The sequence below is a fragment of the Chinchilla lanigera genome, unplaced genomic scaffold, assembly GCF_000276665.1.
Source record: "Chinchilla lanigera isolate Chin_1 unplaced genomic scaffold, ChiLan1.0 scaffold00072, whole genome shotgun sequence".
Lineage (NCBI taxonomy): Eukaryota > Metazoa > Chordata > Mammalia > Rodentia > Chinchillidae > Chinchilla > Chinchilla lanigera.
Genome location: NW_004955473.1, coordinates 1,343,206 through 1,370,565, shown reverse-complemented (window position 1 = coordinate 1,370,565; position 27,360 = coordinate 1,343,206). Strand labels below are relative to the sequence as shown.

The window sequence follows — 27,360 nt, the reverse complement described above, 5'->3', positions numbered from 1 at the left end:
TCCTCTCCTCTACCTATATAATGAGGAAAACTGTCATCGTCATTTCCCACATTGAGGGAAAACCCTGAGGCCCAGAGAGGGGCCGTGACTCAACCAAGTCAATGAGTAAGTGATAAACACATCATTAAAAATAACACCTTCTCCCCTCAAGTCCAGAACTCTTCAAGAGAAATACGATTTAAGTAAAGACTTCAACAAACTGGGATCTTCATTTCACATTTTTTGCCATTGTGTCTTTATTTCACATAACTTTCAACTCAATCTCATTTTTTCAGATGCTAAGCATTAACTCTAAATTGATGGGAAGGGCTTTTGCTGTGGGGGTGGGGGGAGGTAAGCAGCAGGCACCTAGGGACATTGGATGCCTCCTGCTTGTTTTCCCCAGCCTTGTCATCTACCGTGTCTTAAGTAACCAAACTATCTCATCATGAACGGGTTTGTTTTGAAAGGCTTCAGACAGCTGGTTAGGACAGAATGAAAAATTCCATTACCGCTGGTATACAGCTAAGAGCTTTCTTGACTCTAAGCTCTTTAGCATTTTAAAAAATGAAGGATAAGTAACAAAATAGATACTGCAAACAAGGGGCTTGGTACATACTTTGAGGATTTAGCTGGTTTTGTCTCTTTTGGCTACTCGTACACTCTCTCTAGGCATTTTTTAATATGTGGAATCCAGGTTACGTTTTCAAGCTATTAAGCTGGGCTTACAAAACTGATTTTGAACAATTTGGATGCTCAGCTTTATATAACCTACAAGGAATGCTTTGGGGGCCTGGCTTTCCGTGTCCACAGCAATGTAAACACTTGCTTTACTGTTTGTATTTGAGTAGCATAAGTTAATGGGAAACAAATGTGGGGACTCCAATGAATCCCAGCTCTTTTGGAATGCCATTATTTTTTATACGCTGTGCATATCCACGAGGCCGAGCACGTGACCTCTGCTTTGCATGCACACTTTCTTTTAACAAATGCACCAAACCACAGCCACAGCTAATTGGAAACAATTGCAACTCCACGCATTTGAGATGAAGCCAGAACCCAAATGTGCAGGGCTCGAATTAATGGCTACATATGCACTTCACACACTGAGGAGGCATTAGAGTAGAGCAGTTAAGAGTGTGAGCTCTGGAATCTTACCAGCAAGGATTTAAATCTCTACTTAGCTTAATTCTGAGCTGTGCAATTTTGGACAAGTCACTTAGACTCAGTTTCCTTATCTGTGAGATGGAGAACAATATTATTTATTAACTACAAAGGGTCACTGAAATATTAAACAGCACTATTCACCTTTCATAGTTCTTGGACCCTTTGTTCATAGAATTTCCCATTGTTTGAAATAAATTTTATGGTTCCCTTTGCATCTCAGCTTGACAGAAGGAATAATGGTTCACTTTGATTACTAGTGTCTAGCACAGTGTTTGGGAGAAAATAAGATAATATTCAAATATATTCATTAAGTGGATGGATGAACAAATAAATAGAATATTGCACATATGGTGTTTAGCACATTGCCTTGTTCTTGGACATGTTAGCTCTGCTGCTTAGGATAGTAACGACGATTTTGAAGAGTAAGGAGGAGCAGCCACCCTGCAGCAGCAGGCATTAGGAGCTTATTATGAATGCCTTAGAAGGCAAAACAAGTAACACTCCATGGCCTTACACTGTGGCCCCCAAGAGAAGGCTAGAAGAATGGGAGAGTCTGAGAAAACCCTTCTGGATGTTGCCCGTAAGATGAAGGGGCTATGCCCCAAGGATGCATGCAGAGACGCAACAGGATGCAGAGAGCCCTACTAACTAGTGGCCATGCCTCCACATGGGATCAGCAAGGTGCCCCACACCCCCTACACTCTTGCCTGGGACCTGCTTTTACATCTACCCGTTACCCACAGCACCTGCTTCCCCCCCACTTCCAGCTTCCTGTAGTACAGCTTTATGTTGTGAAGGTGATGCTGAAACTTATGAAAATAAGTCTCCTAATTAAATAAATGTCTTACAGTAAAAGCGACCAGGATTTGAAAGCAGTAAACTTGGGTATGGAATTTCAACCATTTAGGTAAGGCTCCTTTTCCAGTGGTAGAAATGATTCCTTGAAGTTTCAGGACACCACCCACCACCTCAAAGTAGAAATTTCCCAATAATGCTACCAATACAGTTGGGGTATCCCTCATCTGAAATGCTTGCAAACCTAAGTGCTTCGAATTTCAGAGATTTGTGGAGTTTTGAATATTTGTATATACATAATGAGATATTTTGGGGATGGGGCACAAGTTTAAACATGAAATCCATTCATGTGTCATGTATAACTTATACATATACCCTGAAGGTAATTTTAGAGTGTTTTAAATAATTCTGTGCATGAAATAGTTTCATGGTATGGAGTTTTGCACTTGTGTCATATTGACACTCAAAAAATTTTGGATTTTAGAGTATTCTGGATCTCAGATTTACAGACTAGCGATACTCAGCTTGTAGATTAGAAATGTATAGTCTTTCCTAAGAGAAGACAGACCATGGCTGTTAAAAGCTCATAGCTTGGAGTCAGAAAACCTGGATTGAAATCTAGACTATCACTTGCTGACCTTGTTACTGTAGGCAAGGTATTCTTTAGCCTCTTTGAGCTTTATGTTTCCAATTTATAAGATGAGTAAAAATCACACTCCTACCTATCTTATACACTGTATAACTGAGGGAACGAAGTGAGTTATTTCATGGAAAGCACTGAACTTTAATCTATGGTACACAGAGTTCACACAATAATATGGTAATATTATGGAATAAAAACTATATTATTTATAGAACTTGAATTTTCAAACAATGAATTTTGAATGCTTGGTATTGGTTAAAATTTGCTTAAAAACTAGGTAGGACTAATTCTATGGAACACTGCAAACCATTAATAAATCTTAGTCATTATGTCATTACTATTAAATTTAAATTTACTTTTAAATTTAATTAAATAGTTAAGCAATACTCAGAATTGAACTCAGGGCCCCACTGAGGTACATCCTCAGCTGTTTTTATTCATTCCTTCTCTATTTTGAGACATAATATCACCAAGTCACTAAATTGCCCAGGTTAGGATCCAACCTGTGATTCTCCTGCCTCAGCCTCACATAGTGCTAGGATGATAGGCATGTGCAACCACGCCTGGCTAGCATTTATTATTTCAATAATTGAAAGCACCTCCTTGCCTGTTTTCTCAGTTGATCTACTCAGGACCCTTTAGAGGCAGCAAGGAAGGCACTAATAGCCTCGTTTTATAAAATCCGGAAATTGGAATGGGGAGAGAGTTGAGGCAATATGCTCATTTTTAGTCTGAAAACTTGTAAAACGTTAACTAGAGTAAGGTTTATTAGTGTTTGGAATGGGGCCATAAGGGAGAAGTTTTATTCTCCAGCATTAACTTGGAAAGGGCTTGACTCTGAAACTAGCACAATGCCTGATATATAGTCAGTGCTCAGGACATGCATGGTAGCTAAGAGAAATGAACAAACCAATGGGTTAACAAATGAAACGAGCCATTTATTCATCACGTGCCGATTTCTCCCAGCCTCTATTTCTTTGACTGTGATCTGATATACCATGGTATGGTAATAGCTGATTCCTGCCAGGGAGCCCTGGATACATAGCCCAGATACCGGTATAAACAGAAGCACAGACAGACTGAGTACTGACTGATGTCATTCACTTTATTGGGCTACCCTAAGAGGCAGGCTCCATACTTTACCCCAGGTGATGGAGGCTTCTCTCCTGACAAAGTGAGGTCAAGTCAAAGAGGAAGGCAGACAACTGATCTTTTACAGCAAAAAAACCAACTCCCCCAATGGGATATGGCCCTGAATGGGGTTCCCAAGGCCGCACAGTAGGCCTCTTCTAAGCCCCCCTCCCAGCTAAGTACTCGCATTGCTAGGTTAGTGCGCATGTGTGTCAGTTCTGGGCTCTGTAATGCCCTCCTTGAGGATCTCCAGTCTTACTTGAATAAATCTCCATTTTAAAGACTAAAAGCCCCACAACTTCAGTTATAAGGCCGGAGCCAAAACTGGCCTAGCCCTAAGAAGCTAGCCATATCAGGCTGAATGGCCAGGTGTGGCAGCAAAGTGCAAACACAGAAAGGTTCCCTTGGCAGGCCACCAAGTCCAATTTCGCTCCAAAGGCCTCTGACCCCAGCTCTCCCCTTTGTTGAGGATTACTGGCATTTTTGTTCCTAAGTCAATTTTAAACCACTATGAAAAGCCACAAGGATAAAATACAACTTTTTCCTCTCAAAGGAAAACCTGCTTCGAAGACATCTGTGAAACTCCACAGCACTGGTTGGTTTCCAAAGGAACTGCTTCAGTAAGAGTCCACTGACAGATGGTGAGGGTCCCAGGGTGAGCGTGTACCAAGATATCCCATATTTTCTCAGGGAATGGAGGTTACATAGACATGATCTGAGCATTAACTATTGTCCGAGTGCATAAATGTGATTCATTCCACATAGACATCTTGTGGTTACACTTTTGGGAAATGAGCATTCTTGCCTTGAAAAATAACCTGTGTGTGAACTCTAGCGGCCATGACATTAGGCCCTGGGCTTGAAGAGTCAACCTCAATGAGTGTGGGATGATGGTTCACTGTTCTTCCAGAAAGCCTCTGGCCCCCACTGAGCATTAACAAGATGCCTCTAGTTGCCCTGACAAAGCTTCCTTCCTTTAAAGACCAGGTATAGATCCGGATTTATAAAACGGTTTGCAGTGAAAACAGCTTCCGTTTTCTGGTATGTCATTTGAAAAATCTGAAAATTTTAAACATGTTTCGGGTAGGTAAGCCTGCATTGTATTATTCTGAAGTACAATAAATGACCTGGGGCATCAGGCACAAATAACTGATTCTGATTTTCCAATTTCTTTGCAGGTCAGAGAGTTTCAAACCTTCTCGCTTTCTAAGTTTTAGATTCTGGAATCCTAAGGGGGAAGTGGACTCTCACAAGAAACAGGAAACATGAGTGAAATTACTGCACTATTCATATCTAGTCACATATCTTTAAAGGCTGAAATAGAATAAGCCAAGGAATGGTGCTCTTCATACCTTTTAGCCTCGTTCTTTCCATGAAAGTTAACTTCAGAAAAGCTCAGATAATACTTTTAAGTATGAAAAATTGGAGCACACATGAAAATAGTGCTTTGTTTGGTAAATACTGCATTTGAGATGTTAAAAATGATGGACTTGGGGGCTGGGGATTTAGCTCAGCGGCAAAGCGCCTGCCTGGCAAGCACAAGGTCGTGAGTTTGGTTCCTGGAACTGGAGAAAAACCAAAAAAAAAAAAAAAAAAAAGATGGACTCTTTCTGAATCTACTACTCACAGGTTTTGTAACACTTTGGTCACAGAAGACAACTAGAGCACTGGAATCTCAGGAAGATGATTGACAAGCCAAGGTATACACTGTAGTCACCAAATGATGCCCTTCCTTGTAGTAGAATTTTCCTTCCTGTATCATAAGTGATTTGAATGGTTTAATCAAACAGTGGATGAAGGAACATGAACTGAAATTGCTGGTAATCTCCAATAGGAAGGGAATCTGAGTCCTGACTTTGTCAAGTGCTTAAGACACCATCTTAAAGCATATCACTGAACACTCCAATTCAACTCAAGCTTGCCCTTTAACACATCACACTGGAGCCCCATATTGGTCAGACAGTATTTTAACAAAATTCACAGCCATTTTACATCTACTAATTATTGATATTGGCAAGCACTTCTCCATTTCAGCTTAGTCAATTCTATCATATACTTGATTTTTTTCCACTAGTAGTAGAATTTGCTGCTGAGTTGATTGTATAACCTTATAAAATAATTTCTACTTAGCATTTACCTAAACTCACATTACTAAAATAATGCTATTTAGCATTTCCTAAAGGAAACTTAACAATTATTTTTCACCCACAAAACAGAACTCTAGCTTATTTAAGTATATTTATATATTAGCCTTGGGGTAGCCTATCTCAAGTTGAGTTCATGTCTTTGAAATAAGCATGGATCTGGATTCTACTACTGCTACAAACATTTACATTCCCATCTGGGTCTCTCTCATCATTTCTTCTTATTCTTGAATTCTAAACCTCATCAACTATTTTTCTGACTGGATCTGCCTAGGAATCCATTCCTCAGAGAGGCCCCTTGTTTTTCCTAAGAAGTTTATTAGAATTTAACCACAGGGTCTGGGAAGAGCATTATGTAACCAACCCCAGCTAATTGGTACTCAGAGTTGGGCAGAGCTCTATCCTGTGCTATTTTGGCTAGGTATACGTTGGTAGAGATTATGGTGAATTCTTTTCTCTGTGGAGCCTCTCTAGTGGATAGGGTGTACACATTTTGCTTGTTCCTGGGGCTGAAGTGATTGGCCGGCTACCTTACCTGGACTCCTTCCCTATCCCACAAAATTATTTGGTGATGATGGTGGTGATAGAGTGGCAAGAGGAGGAGAATGTAAGCGTGGGAAGGGAAAGGACAGCTTATAACAGGCTATGGCCAACACCTATTTATTGTTCTACCTTTGTTTCTTTTCACTGAGCTCAGTATATAAGAATGTCTTGACCAGTTCTAACATGGGCTTCTCCACCATTCTCTGAGATTCTTTGTGATCATATTCGATCAACATTTCTCTTTAAAAAATACCCCTCTTACTCTGCCCTTACCATTTAACTCTGTATAATACACACGCATTCTGAACATTGTGTTCATTCAACATAATTCAGTAGTTATGGTATTTTTCATTGCTGAAGAAACCAACCTGAATGCCCCAGCAAGATGCAATAGGAAAGGAGATGGGTGAGAGACAGAGTTCTCATCCCTCAGAGGATGGTATGTAGCAGGAGATAAGCAGATATTAGATGTGTTGGGCACCTGGAAGTACTGAGTATTATACTCCACAAGTTGTGAAGGGAATTAACAGGAGTGGTGACCTAGACAGGACCTGAGAGATCACAGGGTTCAATCTCTCATTCTATAGAACCCACACAGACAACCTATTGTACAGCTTTTCAGTCATAATGATAGTTTTACTACTCAGGCTTCCCATTGCTGGGATACAATACTGACATACACAATTTAAATGAGGAGAGGTTTAATTTAGCTCAGGGTTCAGAGGATGCAAACCATGGTTAACAGGCTTCAAGGCAGGAATATCATGGCAAAAGGCTTCCCAAAGCAATGCTGTATAGTTTCTGGTGGCAGGGGAGCACAGCAGGAGAACAGCACCACAGAGAAAGGGGAAAGGGAATCTATACACCACAAGGCTGTGCCTTCATGACCCACCCAGACACACCCGGAAGTGTGCTCCACCAATTACCCGAGTGGATCCCAAAGCCGATCAAGTTAACATTCCACTCTAACCACCACACCAGAGCTATGGGTCATGCTAGATGTCTGCCTAATCCTTGGAGAGAGCAGAGGAGAATCAGTTGAGGGCAGGTAAACTGGGAAAGATAGAAGGGGACTCAGGAGGGAAAACGTGGAAATGTTCTCCTTCCTAAATTCTTAGCCAAACCTGACCAGATCACAGGTGAAGGAGAGAATAATATGGCCCATGGGTACATGCAACAGCCAATTTCCAGGTTGCCAGAGTAAGTGGTAGTCACAGAATATAAAGCCTGCCCTGAAGAACTATATACTATACAAGGAGCTACTCTCTAGTAGATGTGGAAATGTGGCAGAATAAAACCAGGTCAAAATGTTTTGCTTTGGTTTGTCTTTCCGAAAACAAAACAAAACAAAAGGAAACCAAACGTCAGTTCAGTGCATGAAGAGGACTTGTGGTTTCTACGCATAAATGATCAACTCCTCCAACCTTTCAAAGTCTTCATCCACCCTTCATTAGCTGGATAAATCAATTAGTCAAAATATGTAGGAACTTTTTTTCCTCCTACTCACCTGTTCTACTAGTAAAAGCATCTTAGCAAGGCTTAATCACACTGTGGCCTTTGTATGCGCATTCAGTTGAATATAATGCCATTTCACTTCCTACTTTCTTATACAAATTTAAGCATTTGGTCAATCTTATTAATACAAGTGGTAAATTCCTAAGTTACGGTGGCTTTCAACTAAATGGAAACTTTGAATATGTTGCTGCTACAATGATTAAATTTGGTGGGAGGGTTGTAATTTATGCATCTCCAAATAACAACTATATTTTAGGACTGCTATGCTGTTTCAGATGGTCAACATCTTACATTTTCATGTTTCCAGACAGAAGCAAGAACATATACAGTGCAATCAGTGAAGCTGTATATAATGACTCCTAAGTTTGAACTAAATTCTAGCATCACTATCAGAGTCCTGACATCTGATATATTGAGAGCCCAACAAATTCACAAGCACAGGTAGTTGCACTTATACAGATGGCTTAATTAATGGAAAGTAAATAATTCATTGCCATAGTAAGTGATGTTTGGAGGAGGCCATAGGGGTTTGGAGGAGGCTAATGTTGCTGCTAATAAAGTCCTTCTCCTTTCTAAAAGATGTCCCTACCTCACTTTACCCCAGCTTCATTTCTGTTTCTTATTTCTAGGCATACCAGCCAGAAATATGATTTATTTTTCATTAACTCAACTGGGAAAACAGTTCCTTCACTTTAAGCATTTAGGCTTCAGATATATATATGTCAAACGTGTACACTTGGAAGTATCATCTTGCTTAGAGAAGCACACCCAAACACTATATCGCTTTGTGTGATTTTACTTTCTAGCTGTATGGAAAATAGTTATCCAAGCCTATTATTTCTCAACATTTCTGTCTCTACATCCTTGTAATTTACAGCACTCCTCACCACTCAGCCTAGCTGATGGGAAAATAATAAAGAAATGGTGTCTTCAACCAGACAAGGTTGGTCTTCTCTACAGTTACTTCCCAGAGGACCCAGTCTTCTCAAATGGCCCCAAAGAATCCCCAAAGTCTGTCAATTCACCCATCAACTGGGTTGTCCCTTACATTTCAGGACTTCCACTCTGCCAAAACTTATCCTTTAATTTACTCAGGACCTAGTTCTTCATGTTAAATTTTCCAAGCATTAATCTCCATGTCTGTCAAATGAGTAGCATATAAACTACCTTTATGTCCTATTATGAGGACATAATTTAGAACAGTGCCTTGGCACACAATGGACAGGAAATAAATTACAGATTTTCTTGTTGATAGTGACTAATAATTGTTTTAGATATGATTCCCTTTTGGTGAACAGTTCCCTTAAACCAGGCCTTCTGGGAGAATGATTCCCCAAGGAATGACTGCCAGTGGTATATGGTGGAAGAGATACTTTGGTATAGACAGGTATCTTTGGATGTCCATGCGCCTATGTCACATTGGCACCTGTCAACTTCTCCTGTCCATAAATTTCAACTCAGTTTCTCTGTATTATAAAGAAAATGCTTTCACATCTTGAAAACCAAAACATTAAAAGGAAAAAAGCATCTGAAGTGAAGGGGCATGTAAAACAAACCTGACTAAAAATGAACTTCTCCCAAATGCAGAATTTTCTTAGAAGCCAGAAGTATATCTAAATATTTACAGCTTTTGGTGAATGTGGCTGTTCTTCTACTCAGCTTGCTTCACCAAAGAATTTAATAAAAAATGTTCCAAGAGCTTTTACAAAAATTTTAAACCTATTTTAGTAACTGTCTGGAACAATATCAAACACAAAGAATGAAAGAGACCAAACTGAATTTGTGCATAAAATAACATAGGAAAGTTATGAATGTCAACGGGCTAAGTGTAAATGATAGGGAGACACATAAAACATGGCATCATGGAAAAAGCCGTTGGCATAGGAGCTTCAGCTTTCTCACTCGTGAAACAGTAATAAACATATTTTTTTGCCCTGGCAAAAGCACCAGGCTGCCTTTAGGAGCAAATGTAATAAGCCTAAGTAAGTATTTTGGAAACTATGAAATATAAAAGAGTGATTTTTTTAAAGTGTAATGGTCCCACCAATATCAAATAATTTCATAAGCATCTATTTACTTCCTCATAGATAAGTGGAAATTTTATTAAAGGACTCAAAATAGGATATCTATCTATCTATCTATCTATCTATCTATCTATCTATCTATCTATCATCTATTAAAACTGTACCTGAGGAAGTGAAAGCATACAGTGGAGTTATTAGATACAGACTTTTGTTTATTTTTGTCAGGGTTTTTGGACAGGGTCTTCCTATGTGGTTCAGGCTGGCCTTGAGCTCCCCTTGTAGCCCAGGCTGGTCTCAAATTTGCAACGATCCTCCTGCCTCAGCCTCCCGAGTGCTGGGATTACAGGCATGCACCACTATGCCCAGCTTTTTGGATAAAGACTTTTAAAAAAAATTTAGCTGTGGATGCTGGGGGTCAACCCCAGGGCTTCATGCATGCTAAGCAAGTGCTCTACCATTGAGCTAAAAAGACTTTAAATCAAGCCACTTTAAACATGTTTAAAGGGCTAAAGGAAACCATGTTTAAAGAATAAAAGAAGTGGTAATGATGTCTCATTTAATACACAATATCAATAAAGAGAGAAATTATGGAAAACATCAAAATAGATATTTTGAAGTTGAAAAGTAAAATAACTGAATCAACATTTGGTAGAATGGCTCAGCAGCAATTTGAGATGGCAAAGGAATCAGTGAAGGATATGTGCACTGAGATAGTGCGAAGAGAAGCAAAAACAGTGAAGAAAACTGAATACAACCTCAGACTGCTGCAGAACACCATCAAGCATATAATTGGCAACTGAGAGGAGGAGAGAAATAGGCCAAACAAATGTATGAAGACATGAGGGCTAAAAGCTTCCCCATTTTCATGAAAAACAGCAATCTACATATCAAGGAAACTTAGTAAATACCAACTATGATAAATTCAAAGAGATCCATACCTAGATATATCAAAAAATGGTTGAAAGCCAAAGACAATGAAAAAAATTGTGAAAGCCATGACAGAGGTAATTCATCACATACACGTGGTCTTTAAGAAGACTGACATCTCATTTCTCATCAGAAACCATGGAGGCCAGAAGGCAGTGAGATGATACATTTAAAATACTGAATAAAAAACCCTGTTAAGCGAGAATTCTTTATGCAGCAAATATAGCTTTCAAAAATGAAGAGCGGGCTGAGGGTTTAGCTCAGTGATACTATACTTGCCTAATATGCGTTAGGCCTTGGGTTCAATACCCAGCACTACACACACACAAAAAGTCAATGGAAAAATGAGTCATTAGTGAAATGCAACTCAAACCCACAATGAGACACGATTTCACAGACACTAAGGTGGTTGTAAAAAGAATTATTAAATATGGAAAGTATGTAAAATGGTAAAACCACTATGAATAATAGCTTAGTTCTTCTTCAGTCACTTAAGCATATCAGATGATCCAGCAATTCTATGCCTATGTATGTATCCAAAATAATTCAAGTAATAGTTCAAAAAGATATTTGTACACCAGTGCTCGTAATAGCATATACCTAAGAGCCGAAAGGTAGAACTAGTCCAAATGTTCCTGAAGAGATGAATGGATAAACAAAAAGCAGTATTTCTGTACAACAGAACATTATTTAGGCATAAAAGGGATTAAATTCTGATACATGCTACAACATGAAAACATTATGCTTAAAAAGAAAGCCAAGCATTAAAAAAACCCACGCATTATACAATGTCATTTATATGAAATGTCCAGAATAGGTAAATCCATATAAACATACTATAGATTAGTCGTTTACAAGATCTGGGAGAAGGAGAAAGGGCGAGTAAATAATGAATAAAATATTGGACAGTTATGTTTAAGTAGAGGAATTAAACTTACCCTTACCATTAATGTAAGAACAGCAGCTGTATGAATGACTCTGGGTACCTAGCTGGGAATGTGGCATATGATGTTCTTATATTTCTGAAATTTCAATCATATTTCCAGCTTTCTCTTACAGAAGAAATATTACCATCCCACATTTGTGGAACACAACTATACTCATCCAAACTAATGTTGCTGTCTATCTGTCTGTCTGTCTGATAGGTACAAATTCAACAGAAGTCCACTTCCTTACCCTGGTGAGGTGATTCAAAGGTTTATGTTTCATTCCACAGGTCTCTCAGACCAATGCATATGATGTTTTGGGGCTTGATGTTACAAAACCAGAAAAATAATCAACTGTACCCATTCAAAATACGTAAACAAATGATTCTGTGGGCAGTTGCTCTATGGGAAAAATGGAAATGCCTCTCTGGGCTGTGGGCAATGTAGGAGTACATTGCTTACTACAAGTACTGAATTTACCAAGTAATTAATTCCCTTTGTAAAAAGCACCCTCCAAGGCCTCTTGTATGCACTACTCTCTGACATTAGTAGATTACACGAGGAGCCTGGAGTCTGGGACTGAGAGAAAATATTGTTTAACTAGCTTGACTTTTAGTGTCCTGCCTTACCATCTATAAATCCACACTTATTTCTGTTGTTTACAGCCTCTCCATTTGTACGCCATTGTTTAGCTACCCTAAAATAATTAGACAATACCTATCTCAGTATTTGCATTCATAAACCAGTGGGGTTGTTCTGCTTTTTCCCAAGAAACTATCAAAAACCAAATGCCTCACATTAACTGTGCCTATGTGCTAAGAATATCTGAAAAGAACCCTGACATAAATGACTGGTTGAAATCAAGACTGTCATCCTTATTCATAGATTTTTGATGGATTTAAAGCTGGTTAATGGCATACAGCCTTAAATATACAGATACCAATATGTTAATTGGATATGAACATTACCAAAGATGCCTCTTTTTCTTAGACAACACAACATAAATTTTGTTTCCACTATACTCTAGCCAGCCTTTCTTATCAAGTCATATTTTCTGGTTTTAATTTAGTTCCATAGTCTATGTATCATTAATAAGTGGGGCATATCATACAGTGTACCTATGAAGCCAGATAATTCACAATAAAAATTCCCTTCAGAATCTGCTGCGGGCATCCAAACAAATCAAAGCTACTAAGTAATTCCAGTAGATATACTTGACCTAATTGCTATGTTTACACATAAAACAAAATGTTACATTACAGTTCACTACACATTCTTACATACTGTGAACACTGATTTATTTCAGGTTTTAAATCCCATGCCCAGCCTACGAATTGTATTACTTATGAGAAATCACATTCTGGCATTCAAATAAAACCCCTGTTATTTGCTTGTCCAATAAATTGCAAACAAATTTGACCTGGAGTCACAGATATACTGGGCCTCCATGGATCATTTTCTTGTGAGGCAGCGCAGTGTGTTAGAAGGAGCATGAGACAGGCAGTCAGGTCTTTTCAGCTCTTTCACTTTTTGAGTCTTGGGGAGTATTTCTTTGTCTCTCTGGGCCTTGGCTTCCTCTTACTTGTAAGAAGGGAGTGGGACTACATGAAAGGTAAGTCTTCCACAGCTCTGACAGTCTATGATTTTTTTTAAATTACTGAGGAGAGGAAAAGGGAAATTATTTTGGAATGATTTTTTTGAGTGTGAAAAAGAGTTATTCAGAGGCTTTTATGGTGGGGGGATGTAACGTAAGGAAATCTGATCAGAATTTCAGGTTCAACACAGTAAGAAATACTTGCTAATCAAATGTTAATAAAGTGCTTACAGGCTTCAAGTCTGGAAAAGTCATTTTAAACACTTAGAAAAACAATTGGGAATGTCAGCTGTTTTTTCACTTGCTCCTAGAGGAAATTCTTGGCGTTTAACCATGACATCCTCCTTTAATTCAACTGCAGTGCATTTGAACCTACTAGCAACGTCTCGTTTTGAATTACACATGAAGACATTCAACCCTGAGAATTATCTTTCCTTTGATCTGAATTTTGTCCATCCAAATTTTTCAGGAGAGTGATACAGTTCTTATTGGAAATGTCTGCGATCTGTACCTGAATGGCTGACTTCATGAAATCGGGACACTCTATCATCAGAGAGTGAAGATTGTTCCTTCTAAGAGTAACTTCTAAATTTGATGACCTCCTCCCTCAGCTGCCAAGATGCTGGGCTGACTTTGCAAACAGGCAGAAGAATTGGCTGTTGACAAGCATAGATCTGAGAGGTGATGGGTGGCCCTGTGCCCCAAACCGTGTCCTTCTTAAGCCCTTGCAAGATTGACTTTCTATCTTTAGAGACACATTCCTTTGGGATCAACATTGATCACTCCAGGTGTCTCCTTGAAATCAAATGTCTACTATGGAGGTAAAACCTTAAATCACCAACAGTTTATAGTAATACTTCCTAAAATGCATTCCTTAACACATTCTGCCAGTCCCATATAAATATTGGCAGAAGAGATCCATGTTTAAGTAAGCTGGGAAGATAGCTTACACTCTTGTTCCTTCACTGGGAGTCACAATGCAATTTGCATATGAAGGTTCTGAGAAGTCTTGCTGTAAACAAACTAATTTTGTTTACTGTTTCCTTATTTGAATATATGTAACATAACTTTAAAAATGAATTATGATAAAATACATATAACATAAAATTTACCACCTTAATAACTTTCAACATAGAGTTCAGTGGTATTAATTATATTCACATTGCTGCACAACCAATCTCTGGAGCTTTTTTCATCTTGCAAAACTAAAACCATATACCCATTAAGCAATAACGGCACTTCCTCACCACAGTCCCTGGCAATCACCATTCCACTTTATGTGTCTGTGAATTTGACTCTCTTAGACATGTCATACATTATTTTTTTTCTTATGTGACTGACGTATATTACTTGGTATACTCTCTCTAAAGTTCACTCATTTTGTAGGTTGCAATAGAATTTTAAGAGCTGAATTATTCTCCATTGAATGCATACAGCACACTTTGTTTGTCTATTCATCTGCTGAGGGACACCTGAGTTGTTTCTATTTTTTGGCTGCATGAATTATGCTCCCATGAATATGGGCATGCAAATGTCTCTGGATGTCTTTGCTTTCAATTCTTTTGGATATATAACCAAAAATGGGATCCTTAGGTCATACGATTTTTTTTTTTCAGTGCTGGGGATTCCCAGGATCTCACACATGTTAGGCAAGTGCTCTGCCAAGAAGCTACTCCCCCAGCCTTTTTATTTTTGTGGTACTGAGGACTGAAACCAGGGCCTTCACACTGAGCTACAGTGGTACCCTTGGTTCACAAACTCAAGTCTCTCCACCATTCTGGTTGCAAACCGAACTGATGAGAACCGAATCCAATTTGCCCATAAAGTTAACACTGAATCTAAACATTTGATTCAGTTCTTGTCTGATTTAGTGTGCAACTAGAATTTTGGAAACAATCAAGTTTGTGAACAGAGGTACCACAGTATATCCCTAGTCCTTTAAAATTTTGTTTCATTTATTTATTTTTAAAATTTTGAGATACGATCTCACTAAGTTCCCCAGGCTGGGCTTGAACTTGGTGATTCTCCTGCCTCCATCTTCCAGAGTTCTGGAATTACAGGCAGGCACCGCCACACCTGGCTTTAAGCCCTGTTTTTAATTTTTTGGGGAAGTGCCTGAGCACCTTCCACAGGGGGTACAGCATTTTACAGTCACACTAATGGTACACAGGAGTTCTAACTTTCCACATTCTTCACCAAACACTTGCCACTGTGTTTTTAACAGTAGCCACCCTAGTGGGTGTGAGTACAGTGGTTTTAATTTGCATTTCCCTAATGATTAATAATCTTGAGTATTTTTTTATATACTTGTTGGAGAAGCAATTTTACCAATAAAAGTTCTGTGATGCATGCTTTAGACCACACTGCCAGGGAAATGCATGGTAATGGCTTTTCAGGATAGAGCAGTTTTTGTTTATTTTATGAATAATTAATATTTACTATTTTAAAAGAAACATGATATATTCGTAGTAAGTATGTGCTTATCTCTGGGTAGTAGGATGAGGGGTGGATTGATTCTTATCTATAAGAAGTATAAGTATGTGCTTATCTCTGGGTAGTAGGATGAGCGGTGGATTTTTACTTATCTATAATTCTAGATTTCTGTAATGAACATAAGTTATTTAATTTCAGAATTTTAACGTAAATGATGCATGGATGGGTGGATGGATGGCTGGCTGGCTGGCTGGCTGGATGGCTGGATGGCTGGATGAATGTACCCACTGATTTATGAACAGATACATAGCTCAATACTTTCTAGTTGCTTTGGCCATAGTACTCAGTTTGCAAAAATTCTTTCGTCACATTTCTTACTGTTTTGTGCTCAGTTTAGTAGTTGTTTAGGTTCTGCCTTACATTAATTTGTAATTGTTCTTTCTGTGTAAATCTCTATTGCCCCATATGTTACAAGGTACTGTGTTTTATATTTCTCTTGTGCGCCTCAAATAATAATCATACTTGCCAACCCTAACCATAGTGCATCATCTAACAAAGGGTGCATGTGTGCATGCACATGCAGTACTGAGTGTGTGTGAGCAATCTGGAGTTTTCATATGGATATTAAACACTGAAATCCTCTCACATTTCCAATCACTTAGGAAGATAAACACCAAATGAGCCAGGTGTGTGGGTACAGGCCTATAATCCCAGCACTCTGAGAGGCTAGGGCACAAAGATCACAAGTTCAAGGTCAGTCTGGGAAACTTAGAGATTTAGGGAGACCCTGTTTCAATATAAACAAAATGTGAAAGGAGTTGGGGATGTAACTCAGTGTAAAAGCCCAAGGTTCAATCTGTAATACTGCAAGAAAAAAAAAATGTGCCTGAATGACCTAAAGCTGTTAAACACCTACCTTGTCTAATAAGACTTTCTTAAAACCTTATGGGTAAGGCTAGGCATGGTGGCACATGCCTATAATCCCAGCACTTAGGAGGCTGAGGCAGGAGCATCACTGAGAGTCTGAGGCCAGCCTTGGCTACATAAGGAGACCCTGTCTCCAAAACAAAGCAAAACAACCCCATACGGGTTAAAAAAAAAAAAAAAAAAAAAAAAAAAAAAAAGCAGTAAGAATCACTTCTCCAGTGGTAAATATATCCATATTCTAATTTCTCCATTTAATGGTTTCAAGATATTTTGACCTACAATTCAACATTTTGTCAATTAAACATTGTTTGGTTGTTTTTATATGAACTGCATTGTTCCTAAAATAATCTGCAATCAAAATATGCCATCACATCTATTAGATTTCCTTTTCTCAGCAGATGTTCTGAGTCCTCATTGTTCCCAGATTACAATCAGGTTGTCCATAACAGAGAGCCAGACATCTGGGCCAAGGGAAAATGGGCAAAGCCATTTACTCAGGTGAGGGAGGAAACACTTGCTGAAAGCTTGCCCTGCAGCCATTCTCACACACAACATCCTGAAGGTGCTGGTTTGGGCTTTGTGGGAGTTCTAACTCATGGTACCTTAAATCTTAAAGCATGACTTTCATCATAGGGCATTTGGAGATCTAAGTTCAAGACTCAGCTCTACTAATTTATCAACCAATCATCTTTGCACAAATTACTTCACCAGTTAAGAGTCTCATGTGCAAAAAGTAGGTAATAAAAGTAATGCATCCTGTGGAGTAACTGAAGATTCAGTGAGATAATGCATAGGAAAGCACTTTATAACATTTCACCAAGAGCAGCTGAAGATATCTTTACCTCTGCTTTTGAACAGAGAAATTCTAGTCCTGCTCCAGTAAGAAGACTAGCAGTGTCCTTGGAGAGTCTATCTTGCCCAGTGAATTACTGTGGGCCATTTCAATCCTTTACTTGTTCAAGTCATAACAAATAAAACTTTCTAAAATAATTAAAAATTAAGCAAAGGCCAATTAATACTCCTTAGAAGGGAGCTCAACAAATCTTCTGGCATAGCCACATTCTTTCCATATTTATCCCCCTAATTAGAAAATATCCATAAGAACTATTTTAATAGCCATTTCATCAAAGGATATATACAAATGGTCAATAGCACATGAAGAGATACTTAACATTAGCACTCACTAGGGACATGTAAATTAAAAGCACAGTGAGATACCAATACATCCACAAGACTGTCAATGTAATCAACAAACGACAACACCATGTGTAAAATACGATAAGATAAAAGAGAACCTTATGTTGTTGGTGAAAGAATAAGATGGTATTCAGTTTCTCAATAAGTTAAATGCCTATTTATCATAAAACCTAGGCATTATACTCCTAGAAATCTACCCCAATGAAACAAAAACATATCTACATGAAACTTACATATGAATTTTTTAGTAGCATTATTCACATTAGTCCAAATTGGGAAAGAATCTAAATGTTAACCAATTGGTGGATGGATGAACAAAATGTGGTATATCCATATAATGGAATACTGTTTAGCAATAAAAAGAACAAGGTACAGATATAACATAATCAACCTCAGAGTCATTATGCTAAATGAAAAGAGTGAGACATAAAAGACCCCATCCTGTGTAATTCAATTTATATGAGCTATTTGGAAAAGGAAAATGTATAATAGGAACACAAGTAGATTGGCGGTTGTCTGGAGCTAGGGTAGGAACGCAGAGTGACTGAACAGAGGCATGAGGAAACTTGTTGGGGTGGTAGAAATGTTGCAAATTGGATTGGGGAAATAGTTTCACACCTTTATAAATTCAGTAAAATTCTTTGTACTGTACATTTATAATGAGTGACTTTTATAAAATGTAAATTATACCTCAATACAGTAATGTAAAACATCTTCGACCAAAAGGGAGAAATTATGCTAGTCAATGTGACAAGTGAAGAACTCAAGCTTGGATTAAATTATCTGCCCTTGGAGTCAAAATCCAGTGAGAAGCTAGCTAGCCACCAGTGTCTCACCACACTCCTTCCTTACCCTAGTATTCAAGCACCTGTAACCATGCCACTAGCCTACAGACACATTAACTAGGTGAAATTCAAACTGACACTTTTAAAAATTCAATTACTACTCTCTTGAAATCTCTTTTCCATTTCCACAATTCTCATTTTTCTTAATATATATATTATTTTATTGTGTCCCACAGGAAATCTATTTAAACTTTTTTCTATACTATGCTTGAGTTATTTCTTCTGTCTTTCACCTAATTTCACACTCAGGGCTCCTACACCCCAAACTTATAACCATGCATCTACACTGGTGTATGAGACCCCTCAGACGAGTAGACTACTCCCGTTGCGAAATTAGTCACTTCCAACATTTCCAATGTATACTTGCTTTTCTATCGGTGGCAAAATACTGTTATTTATCCAACAACACAGAAAGGACAAGACAGCGAAAATGGACTAGTTAGAGAAGTTCTTTTGAACTGTACTGCGAGGCCTGGAGGTCTCCTGGGGTACAGCCAAAGGCAGAAGCAGCTAAATAGTGACACGTTTGGCATCTACAGTACAGTGCAACCAGATGACACGTTAGGGAAGTCTGTTTTAGAAAAGTCTGTTTCTATTTTTTAAGACACAATTCACATTTTAAAAATTTGTTCCTGAGCTTCAGGTTTCAAAAACAAATGAATGCCCTAAGAACTCTGGTCAATGTTTAAAATATACCTAAGAACATATGCCAGACTATTGATCAATGCACAATCAACACACTCATCGAGCTAACTGTGTGCTGTGAAGAGTGAAGGAGACCTGGATTCATATCTCTCTTTGTATCCTGTATTTGCTAGAAGTGAGACCTTAGGCAGAGACCCGAACCTCACTGACTCTTAGTTTTCTGCACCATAAAATAAGGAGAGCAGCTACAGCTACCTCACAGGCTCATGGGAATTAAGGGCGTTTTTGTATATAAAAAGCACTTTGTAAACAGCAAAGACCCATACAAATAGAAGCCATCTACCTTCTAGCAAATCCCCAAATTCCTTATATGTTATTCTGAATGTTAGGCCACCCTCCACTATTACTTTAAAAAAACATTCTGTTTTCATTTCCCTATCTCTAATGGGCCTTGTTGACCCTTGGCATACCTGGCTCTGCAAATGGCCATTGCTTACTCTGCTGTACACATTAACGATTATTCTGAACAGTGCTTGGATCTGTTTCCTACACTTACACTTCCTGGCTTGTGAAAGAAAAAAAAAACGCTGTTGATCCAACATTTCTATAGCATACTTCTCCCAAAGGGTTTCCACATGCATTGCCCGCTGGGTGAAATGTGATTGCTGTTTAATAGCACATAGCAACACTATACAACAGTTGAAGACAGGATGCTAGACAGGCAATATTGTATGCAGCTGAAAGGACAAGGGAAGCCAATGTCAACAGATGCAGTTACCAGATGTGAACTTTGGCCAACGAGGTCAAGGCAAATACTCTTTTAAGAAGTGCCACAAGATCTTTAATGCCCCAAAGTCACTGCAGTATTGGCATCACATCTTACTCCAAACGGAATCCTTTGGAGCCCTGACCCTTGGCTGTTGGTTGTTATTGATCTAGTTTTGAGGTGAGTGAATGTGTCTCAGATGGCTTCACTAGTACATCTCCCCGAAGACAGGCTCACTGGAAAACTTTTTAAATAAGAACTTGGCATTATTTGAGGGTGATTAACTGGATGATAGCTGAAGTGGATATGGACATAAGCTGCAATTTAACACTCCTTCCCCATGAGGCTACCCTTTCCCCTCCTTAACAGAGTTGGGAGTGGGAAGAGCAATTGTTCTCCCAGCCCACACAGACTTGGAATGAGCCAGTTGTCCTTATTTTGTTCTCACTCTGACACTTACTTCCTTTTCAATACAGGACAGGTGCACTAGTCCTTGTAGTATAGGGTAATGGAAATGAACTGGGAAAATGACTCTTCACCAGTCAGATTCAAAAAAAGATTTAGGCAGTTCTCTTGTAGTAAAACTACATACTCCCTTGACTGCCCCTCTAAGGCCATCCGTGGGAACTTGTATAATACTGTCCAGAAGGAAACTACTGCAAGCAACGCTGATTCACCCAATCACTATCGTTTCCATCTATGAGATTCTTACAGGCCAAATAATAAGTATGTGTAAGCACCTGGCTCTCAAAATGAGTCATTATTAAATGTTTTAGTTGAAACACTTTGCAGTGCTGCAGGAAGTGTCAAGTAGTTATGTGTTTATACACCATGAGAAGGGATTTTTGCCCCCTAGGGAGTCTATATGGGGGTCAGAGAAACATCCTTTTGTCACACTTTGCAAAAGCAAAGAAAATTTGGTCTGCTTGCTTATTCTATTTTGTTCCACAAGCTGTTACTTAGCAAGATGTGCACAGGTCTTTTATTTACTATAAAGCAGGAGAAAAACCAATTATTTGGGATTTATTATCAGTTAATTTTCTTATTTTCCAGACTAAAGATGAGTTGCTTATCTGCCAGTCCTTCCTCCTCTGTCCCTGTCCTTCCCAGCCACTAACGTTGATGAATGAAGTTTACTCACGGTTTGTGGCAGTATTTGTCTAGGAACGGTGTAACCCTTGGGGGAGGGTGCCAAGGCTTCAGTCGGCTTCACAGATGATAAATCACCAATCACGTGTCTTGTGCTTCCCTGCATCCATCCCCTGGCTGTGCCCATGTCTATTACATTACTTCTTTAACTCTGTTTAGCAAAGTATATGAATGCCTTGCTTCTAATTTAGTTGTAGATCCCTGGAAAGCAGATGCGGGGTGCTAATACTGTTTCCCAATGGAAGTGGCTTGCAGGGAATGATACGACACGCCTCAGAAATTTTTTTTTTTTTTTTGCAGTGCTTGTGATGAACTCAGGACCTTGTTCGTGCCCGGCATGTGCTGTAACACTGTGATACAGCCCCAGCCTTTCTTCAGACTTTTAATGAAAATTCTGTGTTCTAGCTTTTCTCTCTAGCTTCTGACGCAAATGAGTAACTGCCCAGTGTACTTCCACTTGACTTTCCCAGCTTTGGCTCTCACCGTTCTCTCCACACCCCTTCACTAATCAACATTCTCCACCGAATTACATGTGCAGATACTACACGCAGTTTCTCACCTCTGTGCTTTTGCCCGCGATGTCCTTTCAGCCTCCAGTGATCTCTCCTGTTAGCATTCTATTTATCCTCCAGGAGCCATCTCATATATCATTTCCTCCAAGAATTCCTCCCCAATTCCTGCAGCTGAATCTAATCATTTCATCTGCGCTCCCACAACACTTTGGAACTGTCTTAAATCTCAATCACATTCTGCCTTGTATTATAATTATTTGTGTCTATGTCTGTCTCCTCTACGAGGCCAAAGGCTTTTTGACGGTGGGACGGTGTCTGATTCATTTTCATGCCTCTCCAGTTTCCCAGGGCCTAGCAGAGTGCCTCGCACTCAGTGGCCAAATAAACAATAAACATTTAGAGTCAGAGCTCGAGCACTGTGTTGATTTATTGAACTGTCTGTATGTCTTTTAGCTGTTAATCAAGGAGCTTGGCACAGACCACAAACTCAATACAGAACACAGAACATCTGTGTAGGAGTAACTCCAAAGATTTTTAAATGTCAAATTTTTGGAAATTGGTTGAAATTCTTTTGCTTGCATGAAATCTTTGTAGGCCTAGGAGTTAAGGGGGAAAAAAAATCTAAATCACTGACTTACCTCCAAGAGTTTTAGCCACAGAACATTTTGCAGACCATTAAGAATGAGGGCTTCTGTTTAGGCAGTACTGGTTAATTTCTAACACAGAAAGTTATTTCTGGCCATAGTGTTAGTGGGTAGATTATTTTTTGCCTTTCTCGGTGGCGTCATGCCTTGGACAAACACTTCTTTCAGAGAATCTGCCTTTCCGAGGGGCTCAAACACAGGAATTTCTGCCCCAGTGAAATATGACAATCCCCCCACCACTCCAGCCAGTCTGTCACAGGCCAGATTCAGGGCTTCCCTGCAGAATGCTCTTGCTTCTGCCACTAAAAACGCCAAATAAATTACCTTTAATCCTTCTCTAGAAAAAGCTTGGGGGAAAGCACCTTGGAACATACTCCTCTGATACCACATAAACACATCTGAAAATGGTTCCCATGTCAGAAACAATAAATCAGTGGCATGCTAGGTGTCAATTTGTGGTGTATGTGTGGGGGTTTTTTGTTTTCTGAATCCTAGACAGCTTGGAATCTATGCCATTGATATTCCAGCATGCAAGTTATTATCATGACTAACACAAACAGAATTACCTGCTATTACATTCCAGGTATGTTTACGTATTTATTTCCCTGTCTAACCTGCTTCCTCCCTCCAGCTGTCTTGGTGAGGGGGAAATGGGGATTGCCCCCCCTCCGCAGCATTTTCTCTAACAACTGTGATGTCAAATGCAATTATTTGTGGAGGAATCTGCTGTATGCATGGATGAAAGGGACACATGCAAATCCTCAACAAGAAAGGGAAATACCAGCTATCGGGAACTATGTCCCAAAAGCATGCAGCTCTGGCAGCCTCTACTGAAGGCCCCCTGTGCAGATATTAACAAGCTGAACACAATATGACTTTAGGAATGCAAAAGAAAAAACTGTTTAACATTTGAAAAATCTCCTCCTCAATCTGAGGTCAACCCAGCTAATAAAAAAGCTTCAAAAACTTCTGAAAAACCATGAATAAGCCCCAGATGTTCCCGTTCTCAGCTGAACTTTCCACCAAGTTATTTCATACCCTCTATTTTTCACAAGTAGAACTATTTCAACCTCTTGTGCTGTGTCCTATCTCTTTCCAAAGAAAATTGCCTCCAGCCAAATTCCTTCTCCCACCCACAGTAACTAATTGTCCATACTGTTATTCATCTCCTTTTCTGAAGAAGAATTAAATTGGCAAGACCCCTTAGTGCAAGGGTGGGGACCTTTTTTCTATCTGGGGCCACTGACCCACAGGGGGAAAAAATCAATTGGGGGCCACACACAAGTAAGAAGCTTCTTGATTTAGTTTAGTTTTTGTTTGTTTGTTTTTGTGGAATAAAGAAACCTTCATCTCATGATTAAAAAGAAAACAGGCAAATCTAAAACTCCATTCACAAGACATGATAAATAATAATAATAAAAAAGAAATGCTTTTAGGTCTATGTTACGCCAGATTTGGGAAATGAGGTGGTGGTTAAAAGAAAAGATGGAAAGAGGGAGACAGAGAGGGAGAGGGAGAGAGGTAGAGGACTGGAGGGAGGGGAGAGGAGGAGGGAGCAGGGAGGGAGGGAGGGAGAGAGATATATTATAAAAAGAAGTAAAAGAAATAGAAATGACAGAAACAAAAAGAGCAAGGGATAAAGGAGACAAGGTGAAAACTGGACACCAAGAAACAGAGAAAGGGGCAAACACTGAGAAATCCTTGGCAAGCTTCCTAGTTCATGTGTAAGTTGCAGTAAACAGCTTGTTCCAACCTTGGCCCTCCCTGGATTGTGGGCATTAGAGTAGGCTATCACTGCCCTTTGAAATCCTTATTAGCTTTCTAACAGTTTAGGAAAAGTTCTTTCTGTGCTGAGAAACAGCTGGTCTGCTTTGATTTTCAAACTTCAAAGCCATTTTTTGAAATAAAGGTTATTTTCTGAAGAATGTCTACAGATTTTACATGTGTGTAAAGGAATGACTGAAAGTCTCTGATGCGGCAAAGCTGTCCGATGGCCTTACCTTTGGCCTTTGAGAGATTAGGGCTGTCTTACTCCTTAGAGGCCGCATGTTACATTTGGGATCAGCATTTATTTCATTGGCTTGGGTTTTCTTCCTCTCAAATCAAACTCAGTTTGGGGTTTAGTTGGATCCTAGTATAGTAGACAATATAAAGTGTCACATGCACATCTCTAAGTTAAGAGAAAACAGACCAGCATTCACAGCTCTTTGATGACCCTTCTTTTCCCACTGAAAGCTGAACTTCGGAATGTCTGCCTCGCAACTAAGAGAGAAATTAGTTTCAAGTTGCGGGACAGATTTTAGAGCTATGTACATGTGTTACTGTACCTTGTTCCCAGAGCATTTGGGGTTACATTTTGCTGGGGGCATATGAAGGGAAACAAAACGGAATAGGAAAAATGTGTGGAGAGGGGAAACAAAATAATGAAGGTTAGAAAATCAGGAAGGCAAACGCATGTAAGGACAGACTAAAATCATTGGCCTCTTGAGTCTGATAAGATGAAGGCTGGAGGAAAACCTAAGAGAAATGCATACAACTGTATTGGGTACAGTAACTGTAGATCCTAGAACACTGGAGTCAGGGGCTAGCTCCTTAAACCTGAAAGAGATGATTTTAAATTGGAAGAAGAGAGGCCCTAATTTGCCTATCAAATACTAAATTTAAGGTACTCATTTCCCTAAAGGGTGGGGCAGGCAAAATATAGAAATAAATTCCAAAATATGTGGGTCAGTTTGTGAACGATGGATTCATATTGGGTTATTCAGGGAAGCTCATATGCTTAGGGGCCACCTCTACCTGCACACATGTCTCTCTGTTTGCCTGTAAGCAAGCAGTCCTAGGTGGTGTGGGTCATGGGGCGCTCCCTGGGATCATTTCTCTAAAAGGCTGTGGTGCTGCTTTCAGAATTAATAAGGTGATGATGCCTGGGCTATTTGACCAGGACAGATGATATTCCTGCCACCTCCTCTCAGGGGTTAGTTATGTTTGAGCCAGCCAATAGAGCAGGGGACAGCTCAGCTGGCTTCTGGGGGTCTTTGGTTGGCACCTGGATGGTCTGAATGCTGTATCTGTCCTCATCTACTTCAAAATTCGTGTTTGTTTTAAATGCAAACACATTTACTGTCTTTTATGATGTGGAAATGTTTAAAAAACATTTGATAGAGTACAGAGAGTTAGAATAAAGAAAATGAAAATTACCGTAATACTGCTAACATTTTGACACACATTCTTAGAGACTTTTTTTTTCCATACACATATACACACATGTGTTTATTTTTTGGATTGAACTTCAATATTGTCTCATGGTCTGCTTTTATACTTAGCAATATAGACTGGATATTTCTTAATTACAACAGTGTTTTCCAAAATAATTTTTAATTTCTACAGACTCCTCCACTGTATGGAAGCAGGATAGTTCACATAACAAGTCTCCAATTGATAGGTATTTGGATTGTTTGCAATTTTTTGCTACTCAAACAATACCACTGAAACATCCTTATGCAGGCATCTTTGTGGATTATCATACTCTTTCTTTGGAAGAAAACGCTAGACGTGGAGCTGCTAGTCCCAGGTTACTTCAAGTGACCTAGACAATGGCACTGTCATAATGGTGCTTATTCCTTCAGCAGAGTAAGAGAAATATCATGGAATTTTAAGTAAAAAGATGTGGTTTCAAGTTCAAGTCTAATCGTTTAGTCACATATAACATGAATGTTGGCTTTCTCACCTATAAAAGAGAATATTAACAACAACTACCCCATAGGATAGTCATGAAAATAAATATGGTAATATAAAGAAAGCATTTACATTAATGGGCCTCAAAAATTTTTAAATGCTTAAGTGCAGGTTTTCATATTAACAGCTTTGTGTTGTTAAGAACATAGAGGCACCTTTGGAGTAGGTCCAGTCTCCGAGATGTTCCACACACAGAGTGGGACTCCCAAATCTCTGAGGGCATGCCATCATCGAGAAAACTACTCCTGAATGATCAGTCCTGATCCAGCTGTCTCAAGCGGCAGGAGGGTCTCTCAGTCTAGTAGACATATGGCGATCACACATGTAGTGGCATTTGCCTCCCCAAACTCTCTGTGCTGCCTAGCATTCACCTGGTGATGGTTTGCTATTGTCTGCTGGCCGGGGAGGAGAGTTGATAGTATTCTTTTCCTCGTTGGGCCCTCTATAAATACACTCAAGTTGCGTGGGACTAAATTGAACACTCTGGTGAGAAACCGACTTTCTCAGGAAGAAAGAGATCAGTTGCATTACAACACAACTTGCAATTCCTTATCAAACTTTGGGTGCTTTCGCTTTAGGAGAAAAAAAACTGCCAATTCATCATTGGCAATCAAAGGCATTTATAGATTATGGTTTTTTTTTTAAACCTACAAGGGAGCACATAGCAAACATGGTGCTCTTTATGGTTGTGAGACATTCAGCCAAGTACGGGGATTCAGAAGCACTTGATAAATGCCACTTGGTGTTGATCACCGTCTTTCTCCAGGTCATTTTTTTTTTTTTTTTTTACTATTTTCCATTAAACAGAGAGTCAGGAAGAGGCCAGAAGGGAAAAAATCAACTTATAATAGAAATTCTTCAATTCTGTGGAAGATGAGGGTGGATGGGCACGAAGAAAAGAGTAAGAAACTGTGGCAAAAGCAGCATCCCTGCCAGAGAAGGTGGCACGGAATAAGTGGAAGTCAAACAAAGATGGGACTTGTAAAAGGAAGGCAACCCTTCTTTTTGTGCCAGAAGGAAAAAGCTGCATGAAAAAAGGTGTTTGGGGATCAACACAGAAGAAACTATATATATAAAGTAAAATATAAACAGAAGTCATGGTGGAGACTAGTGCTATAA

At 39.2% G+C, this 27,360-nt stretch overlaps 1 protein-coding gene across 1 annotated transcript in view; it reads right to left on the bottom strand.

Moving 5' to 3' along the window:
• Positions 1 to 27,360, bottom strand: part of Gpc3 (glypican 3) — a 462,080-nt gene that overhangs the window by 61,141 nt on the left and 373,579 nt on the right. The window contains exons 7-8 of the mRNA XM_013523049.1: positions 22,633 to 22,808; positions 21,343 to 21,450 (exon numbers count right to left, since the gene is read on the bottom strand). Of these exons, the coding sequence (XP_013378503.1) occupies positions 21,343 to 21,450; positions 22,633 to 22,808 (284 nt within the window). The remainder of the gene's footprint in view (positions 1 to 21,342; positions 21,451 to 22,632; positions 22,809 to 27,360) is intronic.